At 41.4% G+C, this 14,180-nt stretch overlaps 1 protein-coding gene across 1 annotated transcript; it reads right to left on the reverse strand.

Moving 5' to 3' along the window:
• Positions 1-806: 806 nt before the first annotated feature.
• Positions 807-3,443, reverse strand: LOC118667732 (F-box only protein 31-like). The gene is made up of 2 exons (XM_036331501.1): positions 3,432-3,443; positions 807-2,715 (listed from the first exon to the last, which is right to left on the reverse strand). The coding sequence occupies exons 1-2, from the start codon at positions 3,441-3,443 to the stop codon at positions 1,093-1,095; spliced, it is 1,635 nt and encodes a 544-aa protein (XP_036187394.1). The 3' UTR covers positions 807-1,092.
• Between the last annotated feature and the right edge of the window lie 10,737 nt (positions 3,444-14,180).

Raw genomic sequence — 14,180 nt, forward strand, 5'->3', positions numbered from 1 at the left:
GAGTGGGGCCAGCACCAGCAGTGGGTGTGAGCAGTGGCTCATGCCGGCAGTGGGTGCGAGAGGTGGCTGCTGGCCCCGATTGCCCTCAGGAGCAGGGGGAGGTGGAGAAGCCCTGAGGGGCAATCGGGGTCGGCAGCCGCTACTTGCACCTGCTGATGGTGCTGAGCAATCAGGGCTGGCGCCGGGCACCGGCAGCGGGTGCAAGCAGTGATTCCAGTGCTAGTAGCAGGTACAAGAGCTGGACAGGACTGCGGTGTGTGGGAGCAAAGAATTTTCAGTAACCACCTGAGGTTCCCCACTACAGCGACCAGCGCCCTGCCTTGGTCTGGTGCCCCAGCTCACCTGCTCTACCATCCCGCCGTGGCTGATGCCCACCATGTTCTGGGCTCTGCTGCCTGCTGCCGATGCCCGTCATGTTCCACGCACACCCCCTGGGGGTCAGCGCAGGTCATAGCGACTGGTTGTTAGGTTGTTCTACAGTTTGGTCTATTTGCATATTAGGGTTTTATATAGATAGATAGGTAATTCACATACTATAAAATCTACCCTTTGAAAATATACAGTTCAGTGGTTTTTATTATATTCAGAGTTGAACAATCTAATTTTAAGACCTTTTCTTTTGTTAAAGACATAATCAGCTCACTTTCCCATCAGCTACTGACAAATATGCAGGCACATGTTGCACACTTTGTTTTTTTTTAATTTTTAAAAATATATTTTATTGATTTCTTTTTTTTACAAAGAGGGAGGGAGAGGGATAGAGAAGTAGAAACATCGATGAGAAGGGAAACATCGATCAGCTGCCTCTTGCACACCCCCTACTTGGGATGTGCCCGCAACCAAGGTACATGCCCTTGACCGGAATCGAACCTGGGACCCTTCAGTCCGCAGGCAGATGCTCTTATCTACTGAGCCAAACAGGTTAGGGCGCACACTTTAAAGAAAGTGTCTTGGTGACTGGACCCAGACACCTATAAGAAGGTGGGTATTCTGGTTAGAAGGTCGAATCTCCAAAGTGTATGCTGCTGCTCTTCCCAGGTGGGCCAGAGCCCCTGCTCCCTGCTGCCTGCCCCTGGGCAAGGGAGGGGGCCATCAGGAGGTCAGGGACTGAATGTTCTGGAGCATAGCCTCAAAGGCCTGTGGGGATGGTGCGTCCGCATTCTGGAAGGTGGCCTGGACTCTGCTGTACACGTTGAAGAATTTGTCCTCCAGCCAGATGAACCCGAAGTGGTCCTCATCGAACAGGATGAAGGCCCCAGGGATGCGCTGGGGGCTGATGAAGCCATGGCGGGCAACAAGGCCCAGGCCATAGAAACACATCCTGCAGGTTCGGGGGTAGTCCTCGTCACATGAGCTCGCGCCCACAGGCAGAACAAACCCAACAGGCTGTTCCTCCAAAGCTGCAGCCCCGGACTCCCTGACCTCAGTGGGTGGCCTGACATTGGGCTGGGCAGGGCTCTGCCAGCCATGGCCCTGGCTGTCCCCTGGCCTGTCTTCTTGCTGCTGCTGCTCCAGGCTCACCTGCTCATGAACCTCCAGGACAATGCGGGAGAGCTCGTTGAAGTTGCGGAGGTTCTGGACAACAGGCAGCTGGATACGGTGCATGAGGCTAATCTCTATCGTCTGCTGCCCAGCAGGGATGTTGGGGTCACCCGTGATCTTCGTGGCCCTGGCATGCTTCCCATGGAAGCTGAGCATGACAATCTCTAGGCCGTGGACATTGTAGTTGCCTTTGAAGAGGCCTGGCCTGATGAGGTCGTCTGGGTGGCTGGGCGGGAGGTAGATGCGGCGGTAGGTCAGGCAGTTGTCATACTGACTATAGATGAACTTCATCAGGACTAATTCCTCCCAGTCCTCCTGGGAAATGTCCTCCGGCGTCCGCCCCCATTCTTCTCTCAGCCACGCTCGGAATTCCTCTTGCCTCCCGCCACACATCCTGTGGTGGTCCGGCTGGTTGCACCTGGTGGAGAACTCGTCCTTCAGCATCTGGATGTGGCCGCTGTGGGGCCCTCTGTGGCCGTACATGCACTCCACCGCGGCCGATTTCCTCTCCGTCAGGTGAATTCTGAACGCGGGCTTGATTTGCATTGGGTCATCCACCCGGGGGTAATGGGGAGGCAGGTACCTCCAGCCAATAATGCACAAGCCGTCCACCACGACATTCAGCAGCCCTCCATAGGCCCTGATATCTGGCTGCCACAGTCCCAAAATGTGTCTGTATGGGTGGAGCAGCTTCGCATAGACTTCCTGACAAGACACACCCATTATCTTCAGGTTCTGCAAGTTTTCACCAACGCCGTACTCCTCCTGGCAGCGCCGCCTCCAGATGCTGTCGGTGCGCAGGATGCGATGGAACTTGGTGCAGGCCTGGGCCAGGCTGGGCAGGTCGGTGCCGGGGAGCGAGGCGAAGATCTCCACCAGCAGCTCAGGAGGCAGGTCCTGCAGCGAGCAGCGCCGGGTTGGCGCGGGACTCAGGATGCCGCCACTCCCAGCACCAAAGAGCGCCTCCACGTCCGCCTCGACGTGCTCCTCTTCCGGGTCCGGGTCCGGCTTCTCGGCTGGGCCCGGTTGCTGCTGGCGACACCGGCATCCCCACGGAGGGCCTACGCTGCAGAGGCAAGCGCGCTCCTCCGGGCCTGAGTAACAGCCACCATCGCGTCCGCTGCTGCCGGGCTGTGAGCTGGCCCCGCCCCGCCGGAGAGCCCAGCCACGCCCCTAGGGCCTAGCCACGCCCCCTCCAAGAGGCGTCAATGGTAGGAGTTTTTCAACAGAAAGAAACTCACACCCATTAGCAGAAACTTCTCTTTCCCAGAGTCCCCTCCCTGTGCTCCCACCCTAGCCCCAGGCAGTCACTAATCTGCGTTCTGTGTGGATCTGCCTCTATGGGTATGCCTACTACGGGTGGACGTTTCACATAAATGCAGTCATAGTTTAGTGACTGGTCTTTTGTGACTGGCTTCTTTCCCTTAACATTTTCAAGTTTTATGTGTTATATCATGTACTAGTACTTCATTTCTTCATATTGCTGAATGATATGGCAGTGTATGGGTATACCACATTTTGTTTGCCTATTCATCAGTTGGTGACTATTTGGGTTGTTTCCACATTTTGGCTATTATGAATAGTGTTGCTATGAACATTGTGTATGAGTTTTTGTGTGAACATGTTTCCATTTCTCTTGGGTATATACCTAGAAGTGGAACTTCTGGGTCATATGGTAACTCCATGCTTAACATGTTGAGGAACTGCCAAAACGTTTTCCAAAGTGGCTCCACCACTTTACATTCCCACCAGCAATGTACGAGGGTTCCAATTTCTCTATGTTCTCATTAATACTTCTTTTTACATATATATTATCACCATCCTAGTGAGTGTTGAGTGGTATTTTATTATGGTTTAGAGCAGAGTACTTGACTGTAGTTTGACCTGACCTTGAACTCCATACGGGAAATCTCTTCCATTCTCAGCCTTCACCCAGTCTCTGCCAAATCTCTCAGACCCCTGGTAGGAATGGGCTCCTGCCTGTGAGCAAGAATGCGCTCACGTTCTTCACTTTCAGTTGGCCTCAGCTCTTCACCTTCTGTTGACTAACCTAGCTAGTTTCTTGGGTGAATGGATGCCCTGTCCGAATTTGACACCATGGACTGGGAATCAGAAACATGGCGAAATAAGACTTTTAAAGCACTCTCCAGAGCAGGTGCCCATTTTACAGGAAAACCTTGAATCAGTTTTTTAATAAAATCCTCCACAGGCCTGTGCCATATGCAATTAGAATAGTGCATGAAATGAGGGACTGACCATATATGTTTACTTCCCCTCCTAGCCGAAATTCAAGAAAAAACATAAAAAGGTAAATATATATTTAAAAAGTAATGGGAAATTCCAAAAGCAACATAGCTAGGAGAAATTTAGAGGAATTCTCACAAGATAGAAAACAGATGGGGACAATAATTGGGCCAGAGACTATCATAGACAAAAACATTCAGAAGTGTGGATGAAAGGGGCTGCATGAGAACCTGACAAGTTCAGGGGAGGCCTGCATGGCGGTCTTGCACACTCAAAGACCTAAAGTAACAACAAAGGATGGTCTGAAATTAAACTTTAACTAAAAGCAATTATGGTGGGCAGTTACATCCTAAGCCGGTATCTTCACTGACAAGGTCAACCTTTACCTTAACTGAGCCTATCTGTCTTTTTGCACTTACAATAACATATCCTTGAAATGTCTGGGTAACTTATAACTTCCCTTTTTCTGGACCCCTTGGGGCACAACCTAATGTGCCTGGGTGCCAGGACAGATACCCCAAATTCCTTCATTGTTACCATGTTAATTGTTCCTGCACCCACCTAAGTATGTGTCTATTATTTTACTTTTTATCCAATCCCAGGGGTTCCCCCCTCTACTTTGCTTTCTCACACCTCTCTAGTCTATCACTAATGGATTTCATGTAACCCACCTATGTCCTTCTTTTGATTGCAATGTATAAATACAGATGTAACCTGCCATTTTCCGGAGCATTATCTAAATCCATTGAGGTACTGCTTCCCCGCAATTGTCGACAGATTAGGTCAAATAAGCTCACAAAATTTTTTTACTGGTTCGAATGTTTTTATGTTAACAGAAGTAAACTGCACAGATAAGAACACAAAGCTTATAATAAATAAAAGTTTGTAATGAACAACATGCTCAAAAGCAAACATAGAAATTCACTCTAGAGACTTCATTCCAAACTGGACCATTTGTATCCCCCTTCCTCTGAGAACAGTGTGCAGCTAAATGTTTGTTTAAGGCTGAAGCTCTCAGCATTATTCATTCATTCATTCATTCACTCATTTATTATGTTATTTTTTCACGAGGGAGTCTGAGGTCAGTCATTGTTTCAGACATCTCCCTGTTGCTGGTGGGCAGTGAATGTTTTGTGTTTTTCTATGTGTGACACTACCTTATTTCTCACTCAAGTTTGAATGACACTAATGATATATATGCTCTATCCAGATTCAAAGTTATTTTTCCTCAGAACATTGAGAAATTTGGCTTTTCATCTTTGTATACTTGAGTTGCCGGTAAGTGACAGATGAATCTGATTCTTGTCCGTTCGTAGCTCTTCTCTCCTCTTTTGAAAGCTTTCAGGATTTTCTGCTACTCTTGTTCTTAGTGTTCATCACCCTTATTTTTCTACCAGTGAGATTTTTTATTTTATTTAATCCTTCGTGACTAGTTTTAGTATGACTAAGGTTTTTCTCCAATTCTGGTATAGTATGGTAGTTTCTACTTCTTTAAATATTTTTTCTCCTCCGTTTGTTTAATTTCTCTCCTTATAGAATGTCTCTTAATATTCAAGATAGTGATGTAGGAAGATCCTATGGAACAATTTTCTCTGAAAAAAAAAAAAAAAAAAAACCCCCCAAAAAACCCACTAAAGGTTGACTGAGGGTCAACTACACAACAGGCAGAAAACCACATCAAGAGGGTAGGAGCGGCTGGGACACATCTCTCCATAAATCTCACACCTGGCCCTGCACGTGACCCACATCAAGAGAGAACGTAGAACCCAGCGCTTTTCCCTGAGGAGCAAAGGGTTTGAACTCCACCGTGGGCACCCCACCTTGTAAGACCAGCACCTCAAAGATGAACCCGCAAAACATGGAGCTTTGAGTCCTAAGACCCACAATACTTCAGGGACCTGAGAAACTGCTTGCAGGTTCTTACTCACCTTCCCCCAGGGCCCGGCTCAGAGGCACCTGATTGCGGGAGACCCTTAAGTGAAAGAGGCGCATTTGCTTATAGTAAAGCTTCTGATTGTTCACGTGCACCTAGGAGTCTGCTGGAACACTCCGGGGCATGGAGACTGGTGGGTGCCTTTTTCATGCTCTTCCTCTACCTTAATCCTTGCTTTTTTTTTTTTGCTTTTTTTAATCCTAAACTCCTCCCCTGACTCCTCTCCCCTCCCCATCTCTGCGGACACCTTCCCAAGCTCCCACTCTGCCTAGTGTTAACCAGCAAGTGCCATCTTTGCGTTCTCCCCCCCTCCCCCCTCTGCTGCTCTGAACAGTGGTGTCTCCCAGAGAGAGTGTTTACACCCCTCTGGTGCCCGGATCTTTGCAGCCGCCAAACAGGAGACACCTGTTGATCATCTAGCTGGCCAGGGGAGCTGGCATTCCTGGGCCCCATGGACTATAACAACAGAAGAGACAGTTCTTGGCGGACAGAAGCACACCCTAGTCTCTCTGTAGAAGAGGCGTATTGCTTGTCTAGGAGCAGGCCTGAGGATTAGGCTTCAGGGTGGCACACCCTAGGGGGCTTCTTGCTGTCTTGCTGCCCTTAGGGAGCGGAGGCCGGTGGACGCCATCTCTGTGCTATCCCTCACCGGTGTCTCCAGGAAATGAGCTGACACACTCTTCTGGGGCTCTGATATCTTCCAGTGCCACCCAGGGGACACATCCAGACCACCTGGATCTAGTGGCCAGCAGGGCTTCCTGCGGGAGGTCCCGCAGAACGGTGTGTATTTGCATACCTGGAAAGCTGTCTGAGGGCCTGGCTTCCAGTCAGCCCGCAACAGGTGCGGACTGAGAGCAGCCCCTGTGGGACACTGGCTGTTCTTGTCACACCTTCAACTGCCAGGAGCGATGGAAAGTGAAATAAGCTGCTTGGACAATCACAAAGCTTGAGAGGCCAAGAGCTAAGGCAGGGTTGAAGGACAAGTTTCATCTCCTACACAAAGCCACCCCTTCAAGACTGGGAGACATGGTTGTCTCATCTAATGCACAGGAACCAACAAAGTCAAGCAAGATGAAGAAACAAAGGAATATGTTACAAATGAGGGGAAAAGATAAAACCTCAGAATGTTTTGTAAGTAAGCATGAGAATTTATTATCTACCATGTTTCTTAGCATTAATTTTAGACATTTTTATTGTTAAAAATAACAAATTGTTGGGAGAAAAATGTCCTTGCTTCTTCCCCCCCCCCCTTTCTATCACCTGTGTGTGCATTTTGTGTAAAAAAAAAAAAATGATGTTGCATTTCAGCAAGTGCTTTTTTGAAGTTATTAAGATAATTCTGTGATTTTTAATCTTTAGCCTAAATGCACTGGTTGATTTTTTATTGTCAAATTAAGCTGATAACCAAATTTATCTTTCTATTTGTCTATTTATAGACACACACAATTCAGATTTAGTTGACTAATATATCACTTAATTATTGTACATCTTAGCTCATGAATGAGGGAATTTAGATAACAATTTTTATTTTAAATATTATTTTTGACAGGTTTTTGTATCAAGGATATGCAGGCCTCACAAGGCCTCACCTCCTATCCCCTTACCTTGGGTATAAGGTTTCAACATATGAATTGGGGAGAAGGCAAAATTATTTAGGCCCTAACAAATATACATATTTTTTAACCCAGCATCTTAGTATTAATAATTTATTACCAGGAATAAGCACAAATACATAATAACAAAGTTTTATCTCAGTACTGTTCAGTAGACAATTACATAATATTCAGCCACTTAAATATGTTCTTAAAGGATAAATATCAAAAAAACCCCATTTTTATATAGAGGATTAACAAAAAGGAAAGGAAAACTAGTAGAATTTCATTGCATGCAGATGCATGCATGTGTATATATGCATATGTGAATATACATATGTGCATATGTGCTTTTGTAATATAAAGATCATAGGGAAATATTGCTAATGGGAATTTTAGCATGGTGGTAAGATTAAGAGTAACAATGTTTATTTTATTTACCAGTATTTTGTATATTTTCTGTTAGAACATACTTTTATAATAATAAAACAATTATAAAGCTCTATTATGAAATACAGAGCATAGAATAATGTAGTAAGAGTTTAAGTGAAAATTTTAATTCTCTCTGCTATGATTATAGCAGTCTACAAATTGCATATGCATATGAAAAAATATCTTTCTAAAGTATACAGAAAAATTAAAAGTTAATTTAATATGATTTTCAATAAGCTACCATTTTTTTGTTATGAAAAAAGTTGCTTTTCATTTTAAAAGGTAAAATAAAAGCACAAACTTCACTGACAGAAACTGTGGTGACAGCCCCAGCAACAGAAGAAGAAATTGTATAGATCCAGTATAATCCAACTTCAAATATAGACTTTCTCACTGCACATATCCAGTTGTGTCTGTCAGATACAAACTGTTACTGCTATCATTAGCCAACAAGTAAATCCTTGATAAATGAGCATGCCAGAGGGTGCCCCTTCAGTCATCTTTGGCTCAGCCCTGCCATTAATCTTAGGAAAGACTTTTCTGTGATCTTGCAACCCTACTCAGATGCCGTGACCTTGGGCTACAGGCTCTGGCATTGGACTAAGAACAAGGAATTGAGGTTTCCTCATTGACTCTGACTTCAGGCTGACAACTTTTGTGAATTATTTCACCTGCTGCTATGTCACAAGTTCTTTTCTGTCATAAGCACTCCACATACATACACAGACATAAACACACCCAAATAATTATGGGCATAGAATGAGGAAAAGACTTGGGAAATAGGCATAGAATGAAACAGTCTTCTTTGGCTACTTTTGCGCTTTTGACCAGCAATTACCAATGGTGTGCTGTAAGAATTTTTAAAATATACAGTACCTGACTATTTAGTCAGGGGCACTGACCTTTTTCCCCTCAGACTGTCACAAGAAATGACAACAGTGAAAATAACAATAGCTGTTTAGTGTGAATGCTCTGTCTTAAACCATAAACATATAGGTCATAAAATAGAGTAGCCTCTTATTGGTCATGTCACATAATATAATTCCATCTGATTTCTTAATTCTTGGTACCAGAAATCCTTATATACAAGTATAGGCACCTGATTTTTTAAAAAGTCACTTTGGAGCAAAAAGGATAAGTAATTTCTATTATTATTTTAATCAACCAAAATTATGCCTATTGTTTATCATATTGGCAAAAAATACATTTTTGGTGTGCAACAGAATTTTAGTAATTAGTTTGTATGTACCATGAAATGAAAAAGGTTGAAAATCACTCCTTTTGACCTTTTTTTTGAGAGATGGTGGTGTGAAATTAGACTTCTAACTCTATTCAAAATTTGAATATCAAAATGAAAAAAGGGCTTATTTATGGATTTCCAGTTTATCCTCAGAATTAAAAGCAATACATCCTAATTTTTCAGTAGAAATTAGCTGAGAAGAAATGTTGCCCTTCAGTGTATTCTATACCTTTCTTATCTGGTCAAAAATGATTTTAAAACCCCCCACAAAACTAAACATCTTCTGTGATGACCCCCCAAAAAGAGACCCCCCTTGACCTTCCAGTTCCTACTGTTCACTCATTTGTGTAATTGTGTCAACAGGTTTAGCTGTGGTACTCCATTATTTAGTCAAACATTAGTCTCGGTGTTGCTTTTTGGTACTTTATAGATGTGGTTAACAACTACTATCAGTTGACTTTAAGTAGAAGAGATTATTTTCAACAACGTGGGTGGGCCTCATCTAATCAGCTGAAGGCTTCAAGACCAAAAACTAAGATTTCCCAGAGAAGACTAGTGTTTCAGCTCCTAATGAGTTTCCAGCTTGCTAGCCTGCCCTGTAGGTTTCATACCTGCCACTTTCTACAATCATGTAGAGTCAGGTCTTTAAAGTAAATTTCTTCTCTTTATCCTATTGGTCTGTCTCTCTGAAGAACTTTGACTGGCATGTATGTATGTAGATGATAGATAGATAGATGATAGATAGATAGATAGATAGATAGATAGATAGATAGATAGACAGAATTTATTGTTTTTAATGATAGCATTATAGCACATAAAGCATACACAGTGTCCATGTCTTTTTTAAATTAATTTATAATATGATTTAGATACTGTTTTGTTTATCAGAAGGTACAAATATTCAGTGACCATAGTGTGTACAAACCATAATTTAATCATGAGTATGGATGAAACTTTAAGTTTACTAGATAATCCAGCTTCTAATTTTCAATGTTAAATCCTAATTATGATTTAACTAGTCTAATGTGGAGTTGAAAGTGTTGTGATGCTATGTTTAAAGTCATGAAATAGCTAACATGGAATAATTTAGATTTAATGATGTTCTCTGGGTTTCAACTTCCCCAGAATAAAGTAGAACCCAGGTGTTCTTCCAGTTAAAACCTCATTTCTCCCCCTCTCTTATGACCTAGCTTTGAACTATCTCCCAGGAGTTGTCTGGCCCAAGGGGTATTTTTTGCTTTGCAAATGTTTGCTTTGGCTTGCAGAAGTTTCTATTTTATTCACAAGATACATACTCGTATGCTGTTGAGATCCAGCATAAGGCTATGTGGATATCATTTATATCTTTTCCCCCAGTATTGTTATTCAAGAGATAAAACTCATTTTCATAAGATATCATTTTAAGATTAGAGAAGTGTGTTACAATTGGAATTTAAAAAATCAAAATAATCTTAGGTAATTAGGAAGTGCATTGTTCAAGGAATGGAGCATAAGATGGTAATACTTAAGGCTTGAGAAAGTAACATAAATGTTACAAAACAAAATTAAACAGAATAAGTTTTACATTTGTAGATACATCTTCCAAGATGTAAATTTATTATTATAACTTGCGACTAGAACTCGCATATCATGGATGCAGTGCTCTGATTACATTTTATGTTTCTTATCAAGAGATCCCATTTTATATTTTAATTTTAGAGTCAGAATGACTGCCATATGTGAAATATGGTTTCTTGAGTATTCTGAATTCCATTTGTTATAAAAAGGCTATACAACATTGAACAAAATGTACATGCTACAGGTCATCCATCCACCCTGGGCTCAAGATGGGATCCTTGAACTCTCTCTGTTATGGTTTGGTGATGATGGCAATGTGAGGCAGACCAATTCTCCTTGGTTGAAAACCTCAGACCTGGTCACCCCAGCCTTTTAGTTCTGTAACTCTCCCTTTGCAGTGTGAATTCTACTCATGAATCCAAAGTAGAGAGTGCATTAGTAAGTATAAGTATAAATTCCCAAGTGTAAAATTGGAGCTAGAAGGGGTTTTCTGCAAGGGATTGAGGGAAGCACTGCCTGTAAGGAGGCAAAATCAGTCAAGAAGTCAAATGGAAAGGCCAAAATGCACATCAGATTTGAAAGATAAAACATGGCTTTAAAAGGAGAAAATAATAACAGTTTGTGGATAAGACATGAGAGAATTGAAGACTTACATTGTATAGCTGTCTTGATGATTCAGAAAATTGTAAACAAACTAAAAGTTTATCAGTTGTCCAGTACTAGTGGGAAGGTGAACAGTAGTGCTTCAAAGATCTGTACAAAAACACTCTCTTTCCTATTCCTCCTTTTAAGATCTGTCTCAAACTTAAAGCGTAAAACTTGCAAAAAATTTTCAATCTATTTCCAAAACATCATCTGTTTCACCTAGTGTCTGGAATATGAGTTATTCATAAATAATTTCATAAATAATTGTTGAGTGAATTTTCATTAAAGTGTGAATGGCTTATACCCAAATTCCATAGGGACTTATAAAGCTAAAGGGAATGAGAGGTGTTAGAAAAGAGCTAAAGATCTAACACTTTTTGAGTTTGTTCTCTTACGTGATGGAAGCTCTGGCAGAAGCAGAGAGCCAGTATTCATTTTGAGGTGAAAGATCATAAATTCACTTATTCAGCCAAGAGGTAATTAATAAGGCATTGCACCCTGACCCAATCAAGCCAATATCATTTACTGTCAGAAAATAACACAAGAATACGATCTGGAGAATAAGGATTCTGGATCACTTTGATTGCTTGTCATTTCCTTATTTCATTATTTATCTATTTATGAAGATAAATGATGAAATAATGAATTGGTATTCAAATTTATCATATATATATATATATATATCCATGCCCCTTCCACTGTGCCCTTCCACTATACTATGTCACTCTTATATTTTCAAAGAACAGAACAGGAAAAGGTATGGAATGCTTTTGCCATAAGTCAAGGAGTTTCTCTTTATCATTCCGAGAGCAGTCATTGTATTGGACATCATTTATATACACTTAAGAGCTTAGTAATGTGACTCAGAGGAAGCTATTCATGCCAAAAATAATAGAAAATTAGCAGACAAATACTCAAGTAAATGAGAATTGTCCATGGAGCTACCATATTTCCAGGGCTCTGTGAGATGATAGGAGAAAATTATTGGGCTTTATGTTATTAGATACTAGAGGCCCAGTGCACCAGGATTCTAGTGTACAATAAAAAAGGCTCAGATAATAGTAAACCAAATGACTGAAAACCAGTATTTGAGTGAGTGAGGAGGTGTGATAAAGCTTAGCCTCAATAACACACCATGAAGCTGCTAGAATTGCTTTATCTCATGCAAGATCTCTAAAAGAAATATATACACCTTAATATTAACAATTCCCCATCCACACATGCATATAAATAAATACTCAAAAGAATAATAATTTTTCAAAATTATGATAAAATAATGGGCCCTATGTACAACAGAAAATAACAGGAGAGAAACATAAAAAGTATGTAATTATAATCCAGAAAAAAAGGACACTGAATGCCTAAATAACAGATACATCTAATATAAATTAAGGTATATGCTCAATGATTTGTGTATTTGTAAGTAGTATTTATCATCCACTATATGTCATGCAGTCTCCTTACCTGGTGGTGGGATATTAAAATGAATTAGTATGGTCCTGGACTTACTAATGCGAGCCAAGGCACAGTTTGAAAAATATCAAACAAGCAACAAAATTAAACAAGACATCTAGCCACAATAAAAAGAGGAGACATATGTGAAATAACCACAGGGAAATGTATGCTGAGGAACAATTGGTACTAGTAACTTCCTGTAAGAACTACATCAGGGGCTGGCATTTATTTATTTTTTTAATAAACTTAGGCAGTTAAGTGGTGCTTGAGCAGATGAGCAATAAAGTATCAGGAACACAGGCAAGGATTTTGTCATTAGGCTACTCATATTTGAAAAGAAAATTATTCGGAAAGAAAGAATAACTGACAAGTTTATGGCTATGGATTAAGAATCAGAGAAATTAAGTAAATAAGACATTATGTCAAAATCTGAAGTAACAGAGATAGAATGTTATAACCCAGTGCCAGAGTTTAATAAAGGCCTCTTTTAATCTTGCACTGGAGTCATGTCCATCAACTTCATATACCCTCACATACACATAGAATTCCTCTTCTAAACATAAGTGTTCTTATGTCCATGTATATATTAATGGTTATATTAGTACTGTCTGTAAAAATCTGGAAATAACTCATGTCCATCAACATGGAATAAATTAGTTGCATTGTATTCATTCAACCAAGGTATTTTCCTTGAAATTTATGTTCCTTCTGCAGTAATTTCCATAGCTAAGATTAAAAACTGAGTCAGTCTTTTTTTCCATCCTGAGCTTTGAGCCATCACTACACAAGATTTCTGAAAGCATCCTCAATCCATATCCTTATTCTGAGGGACACTAAACAAAATCTTTGTGTCTCCATCCAGCTTCTGTCCATCACCTGCACAACGATAACCAGACTGAATCAATGAACTCAATCCTGGAAGATTACATCCCGTGCTATACTTCTATGTCTTTCACAAAATTCCTGGAATTATATATATTGATTTCAGAGAGGAAGAGAGAGGGAGAGAGAGATAGAAATGTCAATGATGAGAGAAAATCATTGATCTGCTGCCTCCTGCATGCCCCCTACAGGGGATTGAGCCTGCAACCTGGGCATGTGCCCTTGACCTGAATTGAACCTGGGAACCATGCTCTATCCACTGAGCCAAACCAGCTAGGGCTACTACAGTTCTTTTATAGCTCACACTTGCTTCTGATATTAGGTAAGAAACTATAGAAATATGCCCTAGCCGGTTTGGCTCAGTGGATAGAGCATCGGCCTGCAGACTGAAGGGTCCCAGGTTCGATTCTGGTCAAGGGCATGTGCCTTGGTTGCGGGCACATCTCCTGTGGGAGGTGTGCATGAGGCAGCTGATCGATGTTTCTCTCTCATCGATGTTTCTAACTCTCTATCCCTCTCCCTTCATCTCTGTAAAAACTCAATAAAATATATTTTTTTTTTAAAAAAAGAAACTATAGAAATAGAAAAAAATGTAGATCATTGACCTTTATTACACTATCTTCTTTACACTTATCTTTTGACATTTCAAACTAGTTAA

The sequence above is a fragment of the Myotis myotis genome, unplaced genomic scaffold, assembly GCF_014108235.1.
Source record: "Myotis myotis isolate mMyoMyo1 unplaced genomic scaffold, mMyoMyo1.p scaffold_m19_p_12, whole genome shotgun sequence".
Taxonomy (NCBI): Eukaryota; Metazoa; Chordata; class Mammalia; order Chiroptera; family Vespertilionidae; genus Myotis; species Myotis myotis.